This window comes from Apus apus, chromosome 20, assembly GCF_020740795.1.
Source record: "Apus apus isolate bApuApu2 chromosome 20, bApuApu2.pri.cur, whole genome shotgun sequence".
NCBI classification, from domain to species: domain Eukaryota; kingdom Metazoa; phylum Chordata; class Aves; order Apodiformes; family Apodidae; genus Apus; species Apus apus.
This window is the reverse complement of record NC_067301.1, coordinates 868,277-892,716: the sequence shown is the minus strand read 5'-3', so window position 1 is coordinate 892,716 and position 24,440 is coordinate 868,277. Positions and strand designations below refer to the sequence as shown.

General features: G+C 49.2%; 2 protein-coding genes across 2 annotated transcripts; one reads left to right on the top strand and one right to left on the bottom strand.

Moving 5' to 3' along the window:
- The first annotated feature begins 248 nt into the window (after window positions 1-248).
- TPRG1L (tumor protein p63 regulated 1 like) lies at window positions 249-4,721 on the top strand. The gene is given in 6 exon segments (XM_051637297.1): window positions 249-470; window positions 548-639; window positions 1,715-1,891; window positions 2,458-2,611; window positions 3,327-3,516; window positions 3,519-4,721. Coding segments are annotated over 6 exon segments (864 nt in total). The 5' UTR covers window positions 249-257; the 3' UTR covers window positions 3,557-4,721.
- Window positions 4,722-5,286: 565 nt separating this feature from the next.
- Window positions 5,287-19,713, bottom strand: WRAP73 (WD repeat containing, antisense to TP73). The gene is made up of 12 exons (XM_051637296.1): window positions 19,609-19,713; window positions 18,808-18,960; window positions 18,141-18,257; window positions 12,146-12,218; window positions 11,275-11,378; window positions 10,753-10,839; window positions 10,176-10,310; window positions 10,009-10,086; window positions 8,561-8,666; window positions 7,499-7,624; window positions 6,600-6,791; window positions 5,287-5,754 (listed from the first exon to the last, which is right to left on the bottom strand). The coding sequence occupies exons 1-12, from the start codon at window positions 19,675-19,677 to the stop codon at window positions 5,645-5,647; spliced, it is 1,350 nt and encodes a 449-aa protein (XP_051493256.1). The 5' UTR covers window positions 19,678-19,713; the 3' UTR covers window positions 5,287-5,644.
- Between the last annotated feature and the right edge of the window lie 4,727 nt (window positions 19,714-24,440).

The window sequence follows — 24,440 nt, the reverse complement described above, 5'->3', positions numbered from 1 at the left end:
CCAGGCTGAACACCCCAGCTCTCCCAGCCCGTCTCCAGAGCAGGGACCCCCAGCCTGGGATCACCTCCGTGTCCCCAGGGTTTGCACCCGCGCTGTCCCCGCGATACGCGGGGTAGGACCAAGCAGGATTTCCCCCCCCGCCCCGAGCTCGGGCTGCGGCTCGGGAGCGGGGAAAGGCGTTTCCACCGCCGGTTCCACCTCCCGTTCCCGGGGTCACCTCCCGCTCCTCCCCCGGAAGGCGCGCAGCTCGGGCCGCGATGCTGCAGCTGCGGGACGCGGAGGAGGGCGGCCCGGCCGGCAGCCCCGGCAGCCCCGGCGCGGCCGCGATGCTGGTGCCGGGGGAGGCCGGGGGCAGCGGGGGCCCCGCGCCTTCCTCCCCCGCCGCCGGGCCGCCCCGCCGCACCCTGCGCCCGCTCGCCGTGCGCACCGCAACCCCCGCCGGCCGCCTGCGGGAGTACTTCGTGTTCCGGGTACGGCCCCGCCGCGCCGGGATGGGGCGGCCCCCCCAGCACCCCCTAATCTCTGCCCTCTTCCCCTTCCCTTCCAGCCCGGCACCATCGAGCAGGCGGTGAGCGAGATCCGCGTGGTCGTGACGCCCACGGAGGACGGGGAGGTGCAGAGCGTCTGGCTGCTGACCGAGTGAGTCCGGGGGGCACCCCCTGCCCGCCCCCCCCTGGGCCCCGACCCCGCGGCGCCCCTGGGTACCAGAACCTTGTAAATACAAGGGGGAGTGGCTTTAAACTGAAACCGAGGAGATTTAGGTTAGATACGAGGGGAAAAAAAACCTGGGATGGGTTGCCCAGGGAGGGGGTTGATGCCCCATCCGTGGAGGTTTTTAAGGCCAGGCTGGAGGAGGGTTTGTGCAACCTGGTCTGGTGGTTCCCTGCTCATGGCAGGGGGGGTGGAACTTGATGAGCTTGAACGTCCCTTCCAACCTTCATGATTCTATGATTCTAAGAAACACAGCTGGGAAGCAGGGGCACAAGAGGCCCCAGGGGGCTGGGGCACAGCACTGTCTGTCCTGAGGGGTTTAGGGGAAAGCTCCCAAATTCACTCACTGCAACACCCAAGACAACACAGACTCTGCTCCTGCACTAACCCCACTAACACCACTTTTATCAGCTGCCTCTGCAGGGGGTGCCAGCCCCTCAGCCCTGGGATGCACCTGGGGTCCCATGGGCAGGGTGCAGATACCTGGGCTGGAGACAGACACAAGCACAGGGTGCACTCCTGGGGGAGCAGAAGGCAGGGAACTTTCACAGTGGCACAAGCCAAACTGGTGGGGAAAGGCCCAGAGGAAGGTCTAGGGCAGGTGGAAACACTCCCACCCATTCCTGCTCCCCATGTCCACTTATCTTTGCACAACAAGGACAGCTTTGGTCTCAGTAGCTTCACATCAGGGCTCCTGCTGAAACAACAGACAATTTTTAACTTCTGTAAGGAAAGACAAATCAGAAACACCAAAAAAAAAAAGCTGTAGCATATTTCAAAGGTGCTGGTTTAAAAGCTGATTTTCTTAATATTTTCCTGTTATAGCATGATTATGTTGTGAAAATCAACCTCTCATCAGACTTGCTGATTCAAAGCAAAGGCCATAATGGGAAACAGCATTGCTAAGACTTGAGATCTGCTCTCCCTAGGGACTCTGCCAGGCTGTTCAGTGTTCCCAGTCAGTGCTCAGAGCTGCCAAAGCTCAGGGGTGTTACCTTTCCAGGATCGATCACTGGAACAACGAGAAGGAGCGTCTTGTTCTGATCACAGATTGGTCCCTCCTGATCTGCAAATACAACTTCATCAGCCTGCAGTGCCAGCACGTGACAAGGATTTCTCTCAGTGCAGTTGATACCATCTCTGTAGGAGAGTTTCAGTTCCCACCTAAGTCTCTGAACAAGTAAGTTGATGTGGCAGTGCTGTAATGCTGCTGTAATTCTTTTGTTCTTCTAAGTAGTTTGAACTGTCAAGCTTTGTCACTGACCCTTGGACATGTCTGAGAATTCTTTCTTTTGCTCCTGTGACTTTGTAAACCGTTACTGATGCTCCATTAGAGCTCCTCAGAGCAGCTGCTGCTTTGCTGGGACAGTTAGCTACATCAGCAGCCAGTTGCTCAAGGACTTTCAAGGTAAGATGAGTAGATTTGGGAGCAGAAGTTTGTCACCATTGTGTAGTGCAGTAGCAGCACCACCTTAGCCCTACTGGGAAGCCCTGAGCTCTGGCTGCTGCAGTTCCTCCTGTGTCCTGGGTGTCCAACAAGCTTCACCTTCCTGCACTCAGCTTTCAGCACATACCTGTGTGTGTTTCAGGGGCTGAATTCTTCTATTACTGCTCTAGAGGAAAAACTTACCAAACTTCTATTTCAGCTTCCACTTTTAAGCAGGCCTTCTTCAGACAGTGTATTTCTAATTCAACTTGCCTCCAAGAGGCAAAAGTCTCACCATGTCCTGATCTCTTCAATATCAGGCGAGAGGGCTCCGGGATCCGAATCCAGTGGGACAAGCAGAGCAGAGCCTCCTTCCTCAACAGGTGGAACCCCTGGTCCACCAACATCCCGTACGTCACCTTCACCCAGCACCCCATGGCAGATGCTGATGAGAAGATTGCCTCCCTCTGCCTAGTAAGGATGTCACCTCTCCTAGATGGCTTGTCTCATAAGCTGGCTGGGACTTGGATTATTTTGAAAAGATACAGCAGCTACATCAACCAGGAGCAGTTACTCAGAGACAGAACTTAGAGCTCTAAGCTACATTTCCCCAGTCTCCATATTTTGAGTGTCAGGTTTTGCCAGTGACCCATAAAGGGTTTGTACAAGAAGGAAGCTGAAACTTTCAAAGGTGCAAAGTCCTGTCACACCTAAAAGAAAATGGATCTTGGTGCTATTCCTACTCTTGCTTACCTGACGGGCTGACACCTGACTTAGCATCTAGGACTGCCAGGTCATTAAGCAAATAGACACTTTGTTGTCAGTGTCTCTTGCAACAGTTGCTTTCCTCTGGAGGTTTCCTTGAAGCTGGTCATTTAAGTTCAACACATCAGTGGTAAGGGCAGGAGAGGCAGAGTCAGAAATAAACAGCATCAGTCAGTGATAAATCTTTACCCACCCAGCCCCTGTGTTTAAGTTTGTGTAAATAGTGTCCTGGTATGAAGTTCACTGTGTTGCTGAGGTTCCATGTTCAGAATGTAAAGCTTATCGTGTGGGAGCCACAACAACCCCAGCTCGACTGCTAATCCCTCACCATTCACGTCAGCAGCTGTTTGCCCATTTTTAAAACAATGGGAAAACATCAAGGTGTTTTGTTTTTGTTTGTGTTTTTTTTTTTTTCTCCTTTCAGCTGGAGAACTTTAAAACCCAGCTAATTCAAGCTGTGAAGAAGGCCCACAAGGAGTGTCCCCTGCCAGGAAGGGCTGGTGGTGTGCTGGTGCTGGAACGTCCCCTGCTGATCGAGACCTACCTGGGACTCATGTCCTTCATCAACAACGAGGCCAAGCTCGGCTACTCCATGACCAGAGGCAAAATTGGATTTTAAAATTCATTGCCTTTAACCTTTTCAAGGGAAAGTGATTTGATATTGGTCTCCTGGGGAGAGCACAGGGTGTGTCAGGATTACTTGATAATCAAAGTGAAGAAGTTGGGGGAACAGGAGGTGGGTGTAGAGCTCATGGGAAGCCCTGGTTCCTATGGCCGGGTCAGATTAATCTGAAGCAGACACAAGCTGGTGTCACTCCTGCATTTTGTATCTCATTTTCAGTTCTTAACTGCTTCTTATGCAGGGCTAGTGAGCAGCAGTATTTTCCATGTCTAACTACATGTTCATTAAGTGCCATTGGTATATGCTAAGCACACAAATACCCCAGGTCCAGCCGAAGGATTGGGCTGTAGAGATGTCTCTACAGATGGTGCCAGATCATGCAGTGTGCTTGGGACTGATGGGTGTTGTTTAAAGTGGCATTTCAGTTACAGTAATCTTTGCATTTTGATTAATGCCTGTTAAGTTTTGAAAGCTGTGTCAGTTCTGTGGCAGAACAGTCAACATGTTTTGCTACAGCTGCACCCTTGCCCTGCTCAGTCTGTGTGAACTGATACTTTGTAAGCTGAAGTTTATGGAGTTTATAAATTTGCATTTATTAGCTTGCTGTAAAAATACCTCCCTCTAAGAACTAACTTCCTAGTTCCTTATGTCTGTTTTCTTGCTGCAGCCATAAAGACTTTAAAGAGAATATTGCCAAAAGCCTCACAAACAAGTTGGCCTTCAAAGCCATTATTTCTAAAACTGAATTCTATTTTGATTAGATTTATATTCTTAGCAATTTTTCTTTACTCTAGTTTGGGACAGCAGCAGTGCAGGACTTTTTAATGGAGACAGACAAAACTTTAAGCACTGTATGTCAACCTTGATTTCGACATTCTTCCATTTAAACATCCAGAATTAAATTCAGAAGCAGCATAAGAGACACAGTGACTGAAATTGCTCATGGGGTTACTCTAACAAGCTTTTTCATGGTGTGTGACCTTCTATACCTGCTATTTTACCAGAGCATTTATCTGTGCAACCTCAATGCTGAACAAGTGCTGTGCTGCAGTGGTGTTTTGTTTTTTAAGCAGGTGTTTTTGAAACTTAAAGCTGAAGTCATGACAATGCAACAAGTTGCATGCCCCTCTCTATGCATTTTCTAAGATGCCTATTTAATTTTCATTAATCTTGCAGTAAAATTAAATCTCAACTCAATTTGTTCTTTGTTCTTCATTTTGAGGCTGCGAAGTTAAGTAGCAAAAGAAAAAATATGCAATCAATTCCTACACAATGGGCTGTGTCCCTCTAAAGAACAGTGACTGGCTACTGGGTTAAAGACACAGGATGACCCAACTGTTCTGTCCCTGCTGAACCATCCACTCCAGTTCAGCACTAGATATTGGGTCAAAATGGTCCCATTTCAGCTGCCTGTAAGAGATTATTCTGAAGTATCAGTTATGATCCTTCTTGTAAAGGCTCAGTATAAACAAACCTGTGGAAGACCAGGCACAACCACTGCCACCTGATCCCATCTTAGTCTGGAAAAGCACAGTTATTACAGATTATTTGATTACTTCGTTTGCTTTCTGAACAAATAACTTATTTTGCACTGAGAGGAACTGACTTGCTAGAGTGTCTGACTGATGGATCTGCTTCTGCTACAGTATTTAATTCTAATACACCAGAAACTGTAGTGTGCCCATAACTGTTTCCTTGTGCTGGGATAAACAGCTACTTCATCACATCACTGATAATACAGGAACGGGCTTCAGGCTGAGAGTCAAGTTTGTAACTATCAAAATATTTATTAGAAATTATAAAAATTTAAATAATAGCTATACATTATATACACACAGCTACAATTTTAGAAAATAAGGTTTCCATAGTTGACAAAGTTCAAGGGAAAGTTCAACTACATCAACACTGAAGTTTCCTTGAAATCCAGACTTCACTCTCTACACTTGAGTTGCTACATCACTTCATTCAAAGGCAATCACAGGACTTCACACACTGGAGTTTGGGCACCTCCTTCAAATAAATAACTTATAAATACAAAACCTTCCAATTGGGCAGCAGGGTTTGACTCCTTTCCTCCTTGTTCCTCAAAAACTTGGGAGCATTTCTAGTGCAAACAACTGTTATTTTACCTCTTCTCTTTCCAAGTAACACACACAAAAGCTGTCCTTACTCAGAAGCACCATGGAGTCTCCACTGGAATGCCAGGAGAGAGACACGATCTGGAAGTCCCCTGCAGAATCACAAAATGATTGAGGCTGGAAGAGACCTGAGATCATCAAGTCCAACCTATGACCTCACACCATGTCACTAGGTGACACTAGACCATGGCGCTAAGTGCTACATCCAGTCTTTCCTTAAAGATCTCCAGGGATGGTGACTCCACTTCCCTGGGCAGTCCATCCCAATGTCTGATCACTCTTTCCATGAGGAAGTGCTTCCAACCTAAATCTCCCCTGGTGCAGCTTCAGGCCAGGCCCTCTGGTCCTGTCACTGGTTGCCTGGGAGAAGAGCCTGACCCAAGGTCTCCCCTGAGTCTCCTCTTCTCCAGGCTAAACAACCCCAGCTCCCTCAGCCTCTTCATATCAGACTTTCCTTCCAGTCCCTTCACCAGCCTCATTGTCTCCTCTGGACCTGCTCCAGCACCTCAAGATCCTTCTTGCAGTGAGGGGCCCAGAGCTGCACCCAGGACTCAAGGTGAGGCCTCCCCAGTGCTGAGCACAGGGGAGAATCACATCCCTGCTCCTGCTGGCCACACCATTCCTGATACAAGCCAGGATGCCATGGGCCTTCTGGACCACCTGGACACACTGCTGGCTCATGTTCAACCTGTTGTCAAGCAGTGCTCCCAGGTCCCTCTCCAGGCCCTCCTTCCCCAGCCTGTAGCAAGACAGAGCAGAGCTCATCAGCAAGGAGCTGACAGCCCATCCTCCTCCTCCAGCTCCAAGAACACACTGGAGCCATTTACAAGATGATGCCTGGACTGAGCAGTATCATGGAAATGATACTTTACAAGATAAATTTACTTTGTGAAGAAGAGGCTGGTGATGGCTGGTGAGTCCTTGCAGGCAGCCTTACCTTCCACAGGAACCTGGACAGACACACAGCCAGCTGGGGACCACAGGTAGACTTTGCTGTTCCCTGTACACAGAGCAAGGCGAGGCTGCCGTGGATCCCACTGGAAAGACTGGATGGCACACAGCTGCTCCAGGACTACAAACAGTTTCAGCTTCTGGATGTCCCAGATCCAGACAGCGTTAGGAATGTTATCTGTCAGAAAAAGAAGAGGCAATGTTAGTGCCTGGAAGAAACACAGATCACACTTCATTGTAAAGAAATGGGCATTAACGGAGGCATAACATGACACAGACCACTTGGGAACACCACAGGTTTGACATCACCAGCATTTCCCTAGCAGTGCCTTCTATTTTGCCTTGGAAAAATTGCAAAAAGGGTAAAAGTGACTTCCAGTCCTTCACTGGCTTTTTCAAATTATTCACAGCTATGCTGCTGTTGATGATTTTGCCTCTGAACCACAGATTCTGCATCTAGACATAAACAGCCTTCAGGACCATCAAAAGATTAAGTGTTAATTCCATGACTTGCACTCTTTGAGGTAACCAAAAGGCCCCCCCCTTACTACAGGTTGTAAAGAATTCTGCCTTTCAAGAGACACTTGCTGTAAATGGATTTGTGTATTTCATTTTCTAATACAGATATTTAAAGAAATACAAAAAAGCAGACTACTTCCATGAAATACAAAGCCAAGACTGAGTCGATGAGCAGATCTGGCAGCTCCCCAAACATCTGAATTTCCCCTGTAGTTACATGTTTGCAAAACAGAGCTGATTTTAAACAGGACCATGAGTCTTGCCATAGTGCAAAATAACTCCCCAATTAGTACCCTAATTTCTTTGAAGAAAACACCACACACAACGAGTAGGTTTCCCCTTTAATGCTGAGCAGTAGCAACTTACCATTTCTGGTTGCCAGAAAACAGTTATCTGGACTGAATGCCAACATCCCAATTCCCATTTTGGGATTTGCCCTGTCAGCAACAGGTTTGACATACTGTAGAGAAACTGGCACCTGGGAAATGTCATCTGGAATTTGAAATAAAAGTACTTTACTAAGCAAGTCTGAATGGACAAAATATCTAAACACCAACCATTAAAACGCCATCATCTCTGAAGTGATAGGAGCATATTTTACTCTTATCCAAGATGTTTCAATCAAAACCTTCAATTGTTTTAAGATAGGAACAGCTTACTATTCTTGCTCCTCTCCAAATAAAGAAAGGCTGGGAATTCAGGCAAGTCTCAGAAAGGAAAGATCACATTTTACACTACCTTTTAACTAGTATTTCAAGCAAATACCAAGGCAAAGGTGATTTGCAGTAGCACAAACAATGAGACAGTGAAGGAAAAAAAATACTAATTACACATTGCCTGCCACCTCTTTGATATTTCAAAGCCTGTTGTCTGGAGGTAAGTTTAAATCATTCCTTTGGCTGCAGCTTCTTCGACAAAAGGCTTTTTTTATGCTCTGCTTTTTCACATAACCTCATATCTAAAGGTTTCATTACTATCCTAAAACAGGCAACAAGACTGTAACACTCTGATTATTTTGTATTATTGGAACTGCCACACTCTAGAAGATTAATTGCTAGAATTAGTTGAACAATTATCTGCAACGAGTGGAACCAAGTCATGTAATAACATTGCAGAGATTGAACAAAATCAGAAAAAAAAATCCATACGTTAAGACAACTTTTACAAGCAACTCCAAGCTTGAGCTCTGGCTGCTACTTCTACAGCCAAGCAATCAGAGTCCTTTTCTGCAATATCCCAGTAGCCTTTAACCTGCCTGCAAACCACCAGGCAGACTGCACCTCTCACAGGGTGCTCCCATGGGAGCACTGAGCAGAGCACCCAGAGGATCCACTGCAATACCAGGAGGCAGAGTTCACCTCATGTCTAGTTACAGAAAGGCTTCACATGGCAAACTCAAGTGTCTCATCTTAGTAAACTTTGGCTTACATTTACTTTGTGTGCTGAAGAGAGAACTAGCCAGTTTTCTGGTTGGAGGGAAAGAGAGTCTCTCTGTTTCAACAGGTGGGGATTTCTCCACTTCTTTATAAACAATCTACAAAGAAACAAGTGAGAGTTCCACAGAAGGGCCTCAGAGGATTCCAGCATGGGCTATTACCAGATCACCCATATCCCACTAGCTCATTTTCAAGTGTCTCATATCTCAGCATTCCCTAGTTCATCAACAGAGGAAAGGGCTTCAGCAGGCAAATCCTGAACCCAGCATTCTCAGTGAATATTTGCTACTTGGAGCCACGATCAGAAAAACACTCCTGTGACAAATAAACCTTGAAGCCCATGAAGAATGAGTCTGCCAGACTACACCTGGTTCCTTAATCCCAAGAGCTAAATGTGGCAGCACAATCAACCACCTTCATCACAACGGGAAGAGAGATTTCTTTTGTGACCAAGATCTTTAATTGGCTACTATAACAAATAAATGCAAACAAAGTGAAACATTTCAGAATGAAACAGCAGAAACATGTGGGTGTGCCTACAACATACTATTCCCAAACACAAGCACCAGGATGAAATGCACCAACTGCAATTCCTGTCTGTGTAGCAGAGATTAACAGAGCTATTTCCATTAGTTTTCCACTACGTATTTTACACCTAACTGGAAGTAAGGGCATTTTTGAGTTGTGAGAAGTTTTGCTGAGGTGCATTTAAGGGATGATGCTTCTGGTGAAGAGGCCTCAGCACAGCCCTGTGGATATTGCAGACTCAGTCTGCACATGTAAACTCTCACAGGGACCTGTCCAGAAGCAGGCCTGGTCCTTCCTGTGCAGGGTCTGCAGCACTGCCCCACTGTGCTCTTTTCACCTTGACAGATGAGAACAGCCTGTGGTTTTTGAACAAAAGCTACAGCTCTGCTGCCAACCACCCCAGATCTGCTGAGCCTTGTGTACACAGGAATGCAGGGATACAAAGAAACGGTGACAGCTGTTTACAGGAAACCCTCTTTAGGTGAGCTGGATGAGCTTGTACATACAAGATGTAAACCTGATCCCAGTCCAGTTCCAAAGCTGTTTAAATCACAAATTGTCTAAAGCTGAGACAAATCTCTCCTGCTTAGTTACCCAGTTTGCCATCATCTGCATACCCAGATGTGTAAAGCAACCCCACATGCATCAAAATACACTGGTGCATGGCAGAAGTCTGAGAACCTGCTGATGCTAAAGCTGAGAGGATCATGTGATTATTCCATCAAGCTTGAGAGGATTCCTCTATTTTTCTCACATCCCCAGATTTTCATGCCATTTCCCCAGATCTGCTTGCACGTTAGGAGGGGAAAAAGCAAGGTCCTCAGAACAAAATGTACCTACTAGCACCTGTCAGATATAAGCAGCAACATCAGAGCACTGCTAATGATTCCATGGACTGGGATCCACACTTACAGCCTTGGTGTTATCAACAGTTGCTGGATGCTCGAACTCTGTGATCTTCTTCCAAGTGACGTGGTTCAAGATACGCACCTAATTCCAGAAAGCATTGCAAAACAGAGCTGTCATCACAAAGTTCTACACATGGTTTAGTTAAGAGAGCAAATAAATCTGTTTCTTACCTTTTCATCATAGCTGCCAATTGCCAAAAACTGACTGCTGGGACTCCAGGCAATAGACTTGATGCCCAATGACCATTCGTAAGCCCGATAGGTGGAGAGCAGCCTGCCATCCAGGGAGTACAGCAAGATTTTGTACTGAAATAGATAAAGATTACTTCTCAAGACCAACAATATTGTTACAATTCATGGGCAGGCGACACCATCCCTTCCATACTCTCTCTGCCTAAAACATAGCACGCTAAATAGTCTTACAGAAGAATTCTTTCATTATTCTCTTGTTGTTTCAATAGGGACATCTGCAATGTTTACAATCCCATCTTTTTGCAAGATAAATTAGGAGGAAAGCTAATGAGATAATGTGCTGTCATTAAAGATTTACATGGCAGTTTGACACACAATTGTAAGGACATCCATGACCTATACAAGTAGAGTATTTAAAATGGTTTCATTTCAGGTTTTGCTACATTTCAAAGAAAAAACAAATTATAAACAATAGTTATTTTAGTTACTGCTTTATACATGGCAGCTACAGACCAACTTGAACTCTCCAAAAAAATAATCTGCTTGTTCCTCATACCTCCAGACATGTGTCCCACGCTGCCAGCACACAGCCATTAGGAGCCCATTCAATCCCAAACAGATCTTGTGTTTCAGTGTCAAAATGCTGGCCCCAAAAGAGAAAAAAGTATCAGAAATACTACAAAAAATATTGTTGCATCTGGCCTCACAGGGTCCTCAGTTTCATCCTTTCCAGCACTACCAAATGCAAAAGCCTTTGTATGCTAGCACAGGAACAGAAAGTTTATTTAGGAATAGTATGTGCCTCGTTGGCTACTGTTTTGATTTGCCTCTACAGAAAAGTCACAAGTTTCTATCCCTTAAAATGACCAGCATTTCATGAGCAAATAAAAACAGTTACACTGAACCAGTCAAGAAATCCAGCTGGCCTCCCTTCTGATCTCAGAAAGACTGGTGCAGAACCACTAGGGAAGAGCTTGGGAAGACTTGCAAGTCTAAACCCAGACTGTCAAAGTGAGGGAGTTGAAAGCAGTGAGCAGCATGTTTGTGGCTGTGCAGGGCAGGCAGGGACACCTCTTACCCTGAGCAGCTGCCAGTCACTACACACAAAGATGCTGATGAAGTCCTTGCAGTCACGTCTCTCTGCCACCGCCACGTAGCGTCCGTCCTTCGTGAAGGCTATTCCTGCCAGGCAGGGACCACGGGAAGCAGAGGGAACAAGACAGAACAGCTGGCAGTGCTTCAATGAAATGCAGCGACTCCCAGTTCGAAGGAGAAGCAAAAAGAGAAGGAAAAATCCTCAGAGAAGATGACACTATCAGTGCACAGTCTTACAGATTTGCCCATGCTGGCAGCTGGAAGCCCTGGCATGAGCTGCTCCTAAGGATGCAGCTTCACAGCTACTGCAGAGCTCCAGAGAAACACCTCATTATTGACAGCTGTTACACAGAACCCATGGATTTCAAATCAACGTTTAGTCTAGCTAAATGGATTAGTTGTGCAACCACCAGTACTCCACCACCTTCCAGACACTGGTCCCCACCCACTCCCATGTGTCACACAACTGCCTTTGCCACACAGGAGCCATGACCATAAACAAGCCTCAGGCAGGAACTGCTGGGCAGTCCTGATGTGGGCTTCCCTTTCAAACCTCTTTGTGTGTAAAAGATGACAAAAGCCACTTTGGATTAGTGCTTCCCATCACCCTTGCCCCCAGCTCAATTTAACATCTCCAAGGACCCTCCAGATCAGCTGTAACCCCCAGTCAGGAAGCACAGAACCCCCCAGCACACTTGGGTGCATGAGGTGCTGAGCCTCCCAACTGAGCTGTGCCCCCAGCAGGGAGAGGGCAGAGCCTGTTCTGTCACGTCTCACCATTCAACATCAAATTAATTTCCCCCTTTCTGACATATGGAAAAACACCATTCCCATGTCAGATTGGAGACACGTACCCTGTTGACAAGCTTTGGGATACTTGATGTAAGAGACAGATTTGGTACACAGGGACCAGACCGTTATCCGCAGCTGCCAGGGAGAGAGAGACAAGTGTTCATTTTTGTAGATTAATAAAAGCAAATAGAGACCCATAAACATAACTCATAAGCACAAAGTAGATCAATACACCTTCTGTGGTAAATTCAAACTTTGCAGCTATTCTGCAAAGCCCATAGAGGAATTCTTTCCCAGCTGCCTTCAGGTTCAAGGCTATTGATCCCAGGTTCCCATCTCAGGCAGACTGGATGCTGCAGGGGGTGCAGGAGATGCAGAGCACCATTATGGAGAAAAGCTCTTCAGGAACATTGAAGTCACTGATACTAGCATGAACCCAGCTACATGAGTGCCAGTGTGTTGGACACACTGTTCAGTTGGGAAACCACAGGATCTGGGAGAGAGGAGTTTCTTTTATCTATGAATGGGCGAGCAGCTTAAGAACTTTGTACCTCTTGGGACAAGGCTACTATCAAAACTTACCTGTATTTCTCAACTTTTAGACACACTCAGCTTGTGACTGAGTTTTGCTCTCCCCTCCTCAGCCCCCCACAGGGAGGCAACATTACAGAATTACTGCAAGAATCAGAAAAGAGCCCCGGTGCACAGCGAGGCTCTGAACACCTCGTGTGGGGTATTTCTGGAGGTGGAGCACCCCTGAGACACACACTGCAGAGAAGCCAGTCAGCTGCAAAACCAGCCCCTCCACAGCCCCCCAAGGTCACAGCCTGCATTCTGGAAGCTCCATGTTGCCATCTGCAGATTATTCAATTAAAAACAAATACTTCCTCTCCCTTAGCAACGGCAGCCACACCAGACATGTGCATTAATCAGCCTGTCATGTGAACCTTTGCATTTATATCTGGAGCCAGGAATGTTTCCAGTGTCTTTTTTTTTTACCTTGTGTTTTCCCACATTTTATTGCACCAAGGTAAGAGATTCTAGAAGAGATACAGGTAAAACTATTTTTGCAATAACGCACCACAGTTGTAAAGCTCCCTTTCCCAGAACTACACAAAATCAGTTCTGGTTCATTATCTAAGTAAATAATTATCTTCATCCCTATCCACCATCTCATGCTCCTCCTCCATCAGCATCACCACCAGCCTTGGGAGGAATTTCTGCTTGGTTGTGTGTTTGTCCTCAGTGCATATTTTCCCTCTCTGAAGGAATGGGTACTATTCCATGGTGACAAAGGACTCCCAAGGTGACATCCCACATACCTGCTCTACCTGGCAGGGGTACAGACTGAGCATCACAACTGAACTTGGAGGGTTTTTTCATTGCTGATACTGTTGTTTTTGCTAAAGCGCATGACTTGAGGAACGGCTGTTCAAAGCAACTGGTGCTCATACCAAGTCACAGAATCCTAACAAGTGCTGCCTCTCTCCAGAGATACGCAGAGCCCCAAAGAAAATAAACAACATTAGCTCTTCTCCTTCCTGCTTTTCAGATACAGAAGAAACTGGCAAGATTTGAAGAGACAAAAAAAATAATTTAAAAAAATGACAGGAAAGAGCACAACCAGCTCCAATTCCAGTCCACTTCTACCTGAAGTTTAAAAAGTTATTAGACCCCTATTTAATGCAGTGTTTGTTATTCCCTTCTTTTATTGTACAGGTATGAAATAGCAACTAGACATCTACAGCACCAGCTTTAAGTTTAGCAGATCCTAGAGGAGTCCAGTAGATAAATGACATTAATCAAGTTTCATCACTGCAACTGCTCCCTGCAGACACACAAGCACAGCACTGTTAGTCTGCTCCTCATGCAAGATTTACTTTACAAATACCCACACAATGCCTGCTCACATTCTTCTACAGCAACTGCAACACTGATATGCTGCTTGCTCCTGAATACTCACAGTGCTACATATCCTGGCTGCTGCTCCTCCCTTGCCCAAAGCACAACGCCTACACAGCACACATTCTACAGCCACTTAGGACAAGCTTCACAGCTGCCAGCCTTGGATGCTGGGGTTTGGATCATCAGATTTCCTGACAAAGGCATCCCAGTTTGCATTTGTGCTGCTGCTGAGCTTCACCATCACCTCACCTGCTCTGCTGTGTGTCCAACACTTCTGTACTGCCTCAGGGCAGAGCCTGCCTGCTCACAGCTAGCTGAAGGACATCAGAAGAGGAATGTCTCCAGAGAACCAGCCACCTCTGCCTGTCACCTCTCCTCAGCTGAGACCCTGCTGCAGAAAAGGCAGGTACACCTTCCTTTTGAAAGGGCTTCCTGCATCCATCTGTCTCCTGCAGTCCTCTTCTGCTCAGACAGAACCTTCTCTAGAAGGCACAAGTTTTGCAACACCCCAAAGACAACACTGTTAATGGTTTCCCTGTCCATCCTTGTCAAAATACAGCCAACACACCTATGGGATGTTTGCACCCAGCCCACAAAAACACCCACAAAAATACACTTGCAAACAGTAAAACCCATTATTATACTGGATGCCTACAACACTTTGATAACCAAAGCTCTTCTTCAGACTTGATCTAAATCAGTCACAACACACTTAAAACAACTAACAAGATCCTCTGTCCAACTCCAGTATCTTCCTCTCCTGAAGAGGCTGCAGGTCAGGGAAGCTCTCAGTGCAAGTCAGAGCCCACGCTCTGCTGAGGCTTCATTGCAGCCTCTTGCCCAGGTCACACACCACAAAACCTGAAGGTTCTGACCTAGTGTTACAAACATGTAAAAACCCGTAAAAACAATGGTGACTGCTGAAACTGGGACTCCTTTCAGTTGTTCTGTTTGTGCCCACTCAATCGTTTCTATAAACTGAGAAAGTTACATCATGTGCCCCATGTTTGGGCTTCACACCTGCCTTACATGGACTAACAAAATATTTACAATTCAAATGTAACAAAAAGGGAGAATCTTCGTATTTTCCACAGGAATTGAAATATTATTCCATAATCTTGCCCAAGCTACCAGCAAACCAGCTTGAGAAAGATTATTTCACAACTAGCCTAAATGATTGAAAGACAAACACAAAATGCACAGAGGGTAAAAAAACAAAGCCAAACATTACAAAAAATACAATAAATTGCATTGGTCTTATTGCTTTTCTCAGAAACTTTGTGGAGAGGGATAATTGCATTTACAGCAGGAGAATAGATTGTGGTCAATTAAGTCTGTAGCAAATACTTCTTCACTGATCATTGAGGGGAACTCTCTCTTTAGCACAGATGACGATTAAGTGGAGCCATCAAACTCAAATGCTAATGATAACAGTGTCTGACAAGTTTTCAGCTGTTGTTTTGCAGTGGAAAAACAAACCAAAAGCAGCAGCATTTTTAAAATAGCCTAAAAACAGCTGAGAAATAAAAGGTATTTAGATGGTAACGTGATAAACAGTCTCCAGTGCTACATCCCAATGTTGACAGCTACAGGCAGGTGTCAGACTGGTGATTTTCAGTGGATAAAAACACACTTTTAAACAACCTTGCATCTCAAATGACTGTCAACTTTTGTCCCAGACTTGACTGGGTCACAAGGCCTCCTTACATAGCAGTGTCTGTCAGCACCGGATTTCAGAAGATTATTCAGAGCACATTCCTGGACAGGAAGCATTTTTCAACCAATGCAGCCATTTCCAGTTACTAGGGATTAGCTCCAATATACACAGAAACACACACTTCTTCCCCTGCTGCTGCAGCTCGGAGGAAGCTCCTCAGTGCTTCAGTACCCAACGTGTTCAGAACTTCAGTGCAATATATGGAGTTGGTAAGTAAAATACAAAATGAGTAACAAACCACAGCTATGGGGCAACTAACCAGGTACTGCATTGTCATTAAGCACAGTAAATTCCATAATCCATTACTGGGAAAACAATCCATGCTCAAGTGAAAGTAAAGAGCCTCTAAATACATCCTCCACAAAGACTGTGCTATTTCATTGCTCCTGCTGTTTATTGTAGAGAGATTCAGAGGTGACAGTGCCACTCAGTGCTACTGTATATTGTGTAACTACTCTGGGACCCAAAAACTTGCATATTTTTACAAACTCATCTTCAAAATGCTGTTAAGGGCATGTAGAGAATCACTGCCCACCTCAAAAGACTGAATAGAGTCAAAATGGATTTTTGAAACGTGTAAGGATTCTGCTACACTCATCTTGAGTTAGGAACACACCAGTCACACCAAAAACCCCATAATTCACTCCAATGCTGACCTCAAAAAGAACCTGACTGCAAGTCAGTGATGAGTGATCTTTGAGGCACTAGTGAGCATGGATTGCTAGAAATAAATCAGCACAACCACAGACAACTTAAAAAAATTATAGCAAGAAATTATTTGTGAGCTTACGGTGGAGCCCACATGTTGACTTGAGGATTTACAAGTATGAGTAATTAACTGGTGCTGTTTGAAAATATCAGGGCACCAAAGCCAAGCTGCTCTGGGTGGCAGGGAACCCCTGAGCCCTCCAAGCAATCTCTGCATCTGATAACCTACAGATACACCAGTATCAACTACTCTGATAGCTTCTGTCTCCAGCACTACTCCCACCTGCCCCACCAGACCATGGATTTATCAGAGAGAGTAAACACAACTCAGACATAAGCATAACCCAAGCAGCTGTCTGACAAAAGCTAATTTAGCAACCTGTTTACAGCTGGAAAGGAAACTTATCCCAACACAGATGCCAGCTTGGCAGAGGCTTAATGAAATCCTCTAAGGTCAAACCAAGTTCTGTCGGGAGGCAATAAATACTTGCTCATCCACCCCCACACACGTGCCAGGAGATCCTCTCTCCCCTGCAGCACACAGCTCCAGCCCCCAGCCTGGTCACTGCCACCTCACTGCTGGGCACAGCAGCAAACTAGGGAGTCTTTATTAGTATTATTATTTTAATAACTATCAGGGTGATTCATTATTGGGAAAATTGCAGGCCTGAATTCATAACCCACTATCCAAAGGGGGAGGGAAATGGGAAGAGACTGCTTGACAGCCAGAACGTCTTCACCCCAGTCAGCACAGCAAATCCTTGCCAGCAATGAACATCCTTGCTGCAGGATTCCACCCTGGCTTTATGCAAGTTTCTCCACAGGTGCCCTTGAGAGCACCAGCACTGGCACCAACTCCAGCCCCCACACACAGATGACAGAGACCCCCATTTATGTTCCTTTGAGATTTGCATGAAAGAAGGACAAATCTTGCAGTGTAACATTTGAATTGAGTACCAGCAAGGGTTATGGCAAAGTCACCTGTCATCTAAAATCCACCTGCTTTCTTTTTACAAAATTAAATATAAAGAGAAGACGTCTTGTGTGTGGTTCTTAGATGTTTTCTGTTCACCACTGTACTGATAACATGAATTGTCAGGTCTAACCCAGAGACCATAAAGGTGGAGAGCCAGGCTTCCCCGTGCCTTCCAGCCAGCAACCACAGGCTGGTCTGGATTCTGCCTTAGTGTAGATTCCAGAATATGGCTCTTAAATCCATACACATTTACAGATGTTTTAATTGTAACTGCACAAGTGGTTCTATCACCAGCAGTCTGACTCCTACATGTAAAATCAAACAATTGCAAAGCATTCCCAGGATCTGGATTCAAATTTCATCTCATAGGTCAATAAACCTATGATCACATTTTTTAATTCCATAGCCACTCTTAAATGTTTATGGTAGAAATAATGAGCTACAAACCAGACATTTGATTTCTAAAATTGCTGCAGTGAATGCCAGTTTTCCCTCTGCTTCTCTCCAACACAATATTACCCCCTTCAAAGCTAAGCATCCATTTTCTATCTTACCGTCAAGAGGATAAAACGTTAACAGAATAACTAACATCTAAATGGCAATTAACCCAGATTGTGTATATGAATTTAGGAGAACTACACCTGCCCTCTTCACCACCACGACAGCTTTAAGAGCTTTAGGTTATTTTAAGAGGCAAAGGGCAGACAGCAACATCTGACACCGCTCAGAGCACTCACCACTTCACACTTACATGGAACTCGGTGGTATTGAGGATGTGACGACCATCTGGGCTCCAGCATGAAGCCACCAGTCCTGCAGACCCCTCGTCGATCTTGCAGTGCCAGTCTGGCTGCTCCAGGGACCAGACCTGGGACAGAGAGGAGACCAAACCAGGCAGCAGCCAAACCAGCAGCTCATTGAAGCCTTGAAACTTCAGCTCACAAGAACACGCTACGGCTGAGGAGACACCCCTGCATCCCACCCCAAGAGCCCAGGACACCCCAAGAGCCCGTGGCCATGAAGGACTGGCGCTGGATCCCACTACAAAAGTAAGCCCCACAGCTCTGCATGTCCATGCACACTGTAACCTGGTTGCTCTTTTCTGTGACAAACATCCAGCACTTAAAAAAAAAAAGTTTTAGTCCATGTAATGAGTTTGCATGTGCTTAAGGTAATCTCCAGCACCGAGTTGTTTTGAGAAATATTTTCATGTTAAGTTTACTCTTTTCAAACTACGATGTTTGACACAATTTTAAACATAACAGCATGCTGGGTTACCCCCAAACCAGGTGTTACCAGTAACTGACCAGTTACCTCAGTGAAAGCACTGAAGCAGTGCTTGCTGTTGGGAAGCTCTGGCTCACACCACACACCGACCCCCCCCTAGGAAACACGTTCTGTGCTGCCTGTGCCCTCACCTGAACAATCCCACGCTTGTACATGGCACACAGGATGAACAGAGAGTCCGACGACCACTCTATGTACTGGATCTGATCCAGGCAGGTGTAGAGCTGGAGGATCTGGAGGGAGCTCACGTCCCGCACCACCAGCCGGTACTGCACGCAGGAAGCCTGAGCAAGGAGGGGAGCAGGGCTGAGCCCGGGACACACACACACACAGCCCCGCTGGCCCCGGGACACACACACACACACACACACACACAGCCCCGCGGGCCCCGGGGGACACAGCCCGAGGCTTCAGGGCCAGCCCGGGTCGGTGTGCGCTGTGCTCTGCTGCGAGCTGCAGCCAAAACAGCCCCGGCAGAACACCAGGGGGGCTACACCAACAAAAAGAACCCTGGATCACCCGGAGGCTGTTGATTAACAAGTTCTACTGCGGGGAAAAAAAACCAAAACAAACCACCCTGTGCCTCGTAACTGCGGCATCCACCGTGACAGGGTGTCCCTCTGCAGACCCCGGCTGGCCACACGCCCCGCACCAGCCGCCCCCCGGCCGGGCCTTTGCGGGGCCAGCACCGGCCCCGCTCCCGCCGCAGCGCCCGCCCGGGGCCTCGGGCCGCCCCGCTCGGCGGGTCCAGCCCCGCGGCCCCGGGGGGGGCTGCACGGCCGCAGGAACCAGCCACCGCCCGGAGCCGCCGGGCCCCGCTCGGGCGCCTCCCGCCCTCCCCGCCGGTCTCCTCAGGCCGCAGGCGGCAGCGGCGCCGGGCACACGCGACAACCCCCCCCCAACCCCCCCCGGGCGCGGCGGCCGCTGCTCACCAGGCACTTGCCGTTGGGGGAGAACCTGCCGAGCAGCCCCGAGAGCCGGAACAGCCCCGAGAAGTCCATGGGGGGCGGGGGGGGCGGCGGCCGCGCCCGATTCAAACCGGCCGCTCCGCCCGGGCCCGCGCGCCGGAAGCGGGGGAAGAGCGCGAGCGGGAGCGGCCGCAGCCAATCAGCGCGGGGCAGCGGCAGCCAATCAGCGCGCGCGGCGGCGCCCCGCGGCATGCCGGGAGCTGTAGTCCGGGGCGGGCGGGACCCGCCGCCTGCAAGGGATTGTTATGCAAATGAGCCATTAATGAGGCGCGGCCTGCCCGGGCTGCCTGCCCTGCGGCCTGCCGGCCCCCGAGCCGCCCCGCTGTCACCGAGCTCCCGCGAGCGCGGGGTTTTTCCGCGGGCAGCATCCCGGGCTCCCTGGTTCATTAGCTCTCCCGCTTAATGACCGACGGCAGCGGGAGGGCGGGCGGGACAGCGGGACGGCGAACAGAATGCAGCAGTGAGCTGGATGCTGCCTGGATCGGGGTGTGGAGGGGACGAGCCGGGGCGGGGAGAGGCCGGGAGAGCCCCCCGGGAGCCGCCCCGGGCAGCAGCACCGGGTGGGCGCAGGGACGGGCACGTCCCGGCCACAAACGGGCTCCTTCCCGCACCGTCCGTGCCCCGTCCCCGCCGCCCGCCCCCCAGCCGGGGACACCGCCAGCCCGGCCCCGCGCCGGTGTGACCACCCGGAGAATAAATAAAGCACAGACGTGGGTCCCGTTTGCACGACGGGTTAGGCATCCAGCCCCCCCAGGGCTGCTCCCTCTGCCCCCCCCCGCCCCCGCACCCCGGCTCCGATGTGTTTCGGGTCCGCTGAACGCGTCTGTTCTCTGCCCGCCGTCCGGGCGCGGGAGGCGGCGGCTGCTCCGCGGTCCCCGCCTGCCCCGGGAGCAGCGTCTGGGGCCCCAGGGCAGAGCAGGAGGGGGGCTCTCAGGTGCTGAGTGGGGAGGGGGCCTGCCCAGCAGTGCTCACCCCCCTCCCCAGGTGCTGGGGTGCATCCTACAGCCAGCAGCAACAGGCACCTTTTGAGAACGGGTGTCAACGGAGAAGTGACGCCAGTGTCCGCGCCAGGCAGATAATCAGGGTCTCATGGCAGATGGCTTTTTTATCAGAAACGACCAGTCTTCACCCACTGCCACCCCCTGTGCCCCCCGACAAGCTGGAATTCCCCACCCCGGGACACAGCGCAGTGAGACCAGGGTCTTTCCTGGTGCCCCAGGCAGGCAGCCCTGCTCCTCCAGCCAGGAGAGATGAACTGGTCATTTTGACCAACGTGAGCCCCAACCTGGCTCAGTCCATCAGCCTGGCGAGGGGAAGAGCTTCCCTCAGCGCGGTGGGCTCCATGGAGGCTCCTCTCCCTTTCCATCCCAGCAAACCCCAGCAGCTGGAGCCCCGGAGCCAGCCTGCCCCCAGTCACTGTGACACTGGTGATCAGCTTAATTCCCCAGCACGCCTGGCTGAGCATTCCCCACCCCCTCCCAACTGCCTCCTATTCCAGGAAGGAGCGCACAAGCCTTTGCCTCACTTTTCACACAGCCTTCAGCAGCTCCAATGTCATTGCCTAGGCGACCAGGACGCTACTTGATTGTAGTGCAGTAAATAACGTAGATCCTCAATCCCAGGCCGCTCCTGCCCACGGGAGACCTCCAGGGGAACTCGAAACGTTTGGGGAGCCAGAGCAGGTAGGAGGAAAAAAAGCCATAAAAGGATATTTGTGTGTGTGAGTTACTTGGCAGGATCCCCTCTCGAGTGCTCGGTAACGCAGCTGTGAGGTGACTCCTGGCTGCTTTGCTTTGTAGGCTCTTGGAAAGTTTGTTCCCAAGCGCCTTAGATCTGGAATAAGAGCACTTCTGGAGCTAAAACCAGCCGAGCCTTGAATGGGAAGAGCAGAGCTGGGGCTGGGCACGGCAGGATGCTGGGCTGGCTGGGTCCCCAGGCAGGACTGGGGCTTGGCTGCCTGGGAGAGGAGGAGGTTGAGGCTGGTTGAGCCTCCTGCCCCATCACGAGCTGCCTGTCAACTTCTCCATCCATCAGGGAGGATTTCTGTTGAACTTGCTTGCTCCTTGGAAAGAAAATTGTTAATAAGCTGCTGGACCCTGAGGAGGGCTCCTGAGGTTCAAGTGTGCTGCAGGAAAACTCACTTGCTCCTGATCACTTTTAAGTGACTACTTTTACAAGCCCCGTTTTGCAGGTGTGAATGTAATAATCTGGGGCAAATGAGCAATAGCACGGGGTAGTGTTGACACCTTTGGGTCTGTCAGCGTTTTGCAAACATGAAGTTATTTGCTGTGGGCTGGATGAGCCTGGTGGTTCTCATTGTGTAGAGGAGGGAAGGTCCAGGGGCCAGTTCACAAACCAGCAAGCGAGACACAGCAGCTGGGTGTGAGAGCTGGACATGGCTCTCAAAACTCTTCCTCTCTCAGGATGGGCCAAGAGTCTGTAGGAATTAAGAATAGCACTGTTATGCAGGTTTTGTGCATGTGTCTCCCTTTAAGGTGGCTGCAAAATGCTGTCACATTTCAGGCTGGGCTGTTAGAGTGAAGGGATGGGGCAAATAGGTTACTACTGGGGGGAATAACAACAGGTATTTCTAAGTGCCTAAAACTGAGGCTTAAAGTTAATGGTTGAGAACAAAGATGCTCCTTCTAGAAGATGAAGAAACTCAGCAGCCAGGTGTGACTCTCAGCAAGACTTCAGCCCTCTTGTTACAGCTTCCTTATGTTGATGAAAGAAGAAAGCTGAACTTAGAATAATTCTAAGAATATATTAATTCTCTGTGGTCAAAACACAGACCATGGGCTGCATGAAGCAAGCTGAGTGAAAGCAGGTTCATCTGCTCTGCTCTCCAGAGTTGTTCTCCTGTTTGGTTGGCTGTGGTGGACCTTGGTGTGCACCTTTTCTTCTCCTTGTGTGCCTGGGGCTGGGGGGAATCAGCTGCTGCAGCTGAGCTGGGGCTGACTTGGCTGTTTGGGTACAGCCAAAGCCACAGCAGTGGGGAAAAGACTATGGACACTGAGTATTTCCATAGTAATCCTTTGAAAAAGGTATATGGACAGAAGGAACTGGCCCCTGGGACAATCCAGCTGGCTCCTGCAGCCTGGGGGTGCCAGCCCACCCCTCCCTGCTAAAGCAGCAGTGGACTGAGCTGAGCCCCGATGCAGGGGAAGGTCGTGGATTGCCTCTTTGCAGGCTTTGTCTCTGTATTCCTGGCCTCTTTTTTTTCCCGTATGCAGCTTCCCTGCAATGCCCTGACTCGCAGCAACAGAGGGAAGCAGCAACCCAGCCAACGGCAGAGCTGGCCTGGGGAAGCACCTGGAGTGCAGCTCTGCCGAGCGAAAGCAGGGAAATCACCCAGTGCCCACCCCTGCTCGGCTTGTTCCTACCTCTCTCCCTCTAGAAGCCTGCAAGAAATGTGTTGTACATCCTGCTTCAGGTTTCCCTGGCTCCCCAGCTGGGTGCCAGCCAGGCCAAGCATCCCCCATCCCCTCACTGCTGTGTTGAGGCAGATGGGATAGAGGACCCCGTGCTGCTCCCTTCCCTGGGCAAGGAGATCTTCAGCTTAATAAACCAGTTGGGGTCTCTGGAGATATTAGTTCTTGGCCAGAGAACTCTTTCTGGCAGAAGCTGGGGTCTTTCCTCCTGTTCTGTGGCACAGGGTGACATCAGGGAGCTGTCACAGTTGTGGCAGAGGTGGAAGAGCCTCCAAATGGACCTTGGGGTGGCAGAGGAGCTGAGCCTGGACAGTGGCTGATCTCAGCTCTGCCACTGCTGGTGTGTTTAGCCCCTGGTTAGTTGCCTCCCAGTGACAGGCACTGGGGAGGTAATTACATCCAAGCCATCTAGGAATGCTTCTCTAGCAGTGCTGAGTTAGTCTCTAAGGCTCCTCCTTGTTCATCTAGTGAAGCCATGCCACAGGACCTCCACTGCTTCCCAGCACCTCACCCTTCCACGAATGCTTCGATAGCACAAAGGGACTCCAAATGGCATCTCCTAGAGTGAATTGCCCTGTCACCAGCACCACTGCCAACCATGGGAACACTCTTTGCTGTCTAGTGTGACTCTTCATCCCAGAAGCCTGGTGGTCAGGCTGTCCTTCTTGCTGCAGAGCTGCTTTCCCAGAACGTGCAGTGATCACTGCAGCAGGGACAGGCACTTACAGCCCCAGCTTCTCCTTGTGCCACAGAGTCTAGAGCTCAAGTGTGAGAAAACACTGGTCGGGCTTTGCAGGTGCCTGTTGTGCTTTGAAAGAGAAAGGGAACTTCCAAAACGCCCTTAAAATACTCAGATTTTTTTCCTTTCAAAAACTAGTGCAGCCACGTGGTTAGAGCTGGTGTCACCCCTCCTGACCACGCAGCCGGGGCGGTGCGGAGGAGCTTTCTCTGCTGAAGGGAAAGGCCTGGCTCCTTCCTGGAGCTGCCCTCGGCCTGGGAGAGCAGCATGGAAGCAGGGTAAGGCCACCAGCAGGCACCTTTGGCTCTCGGCTTGTGCTTTTCTCCAAGCTGCTGTGTAGGTCCTTTCATTTCTCTGTGTCCCACGTGAAATGAGGAGGGATGGGATTCACCTCTCACTGCTGGCTGTTCTGTGATGGGACTCACCTCTCACTGCTGCCTGTTCTGTGATGGGATTCACCTCTCACTGCTGTCTGTCCTGTGATGAGCCCCCTCTGCTGTGACAAACCCTCCTGGGGAGCAGCTGCAGCTGCCGTGGCTCGAGGGAGCAGCTGAAAGCAGCCCAGGGGATCAGCTCGGTGGGACACGGCCCTGCTTTTGATTTAACAGCAGCCCCCCCAGCCCCAG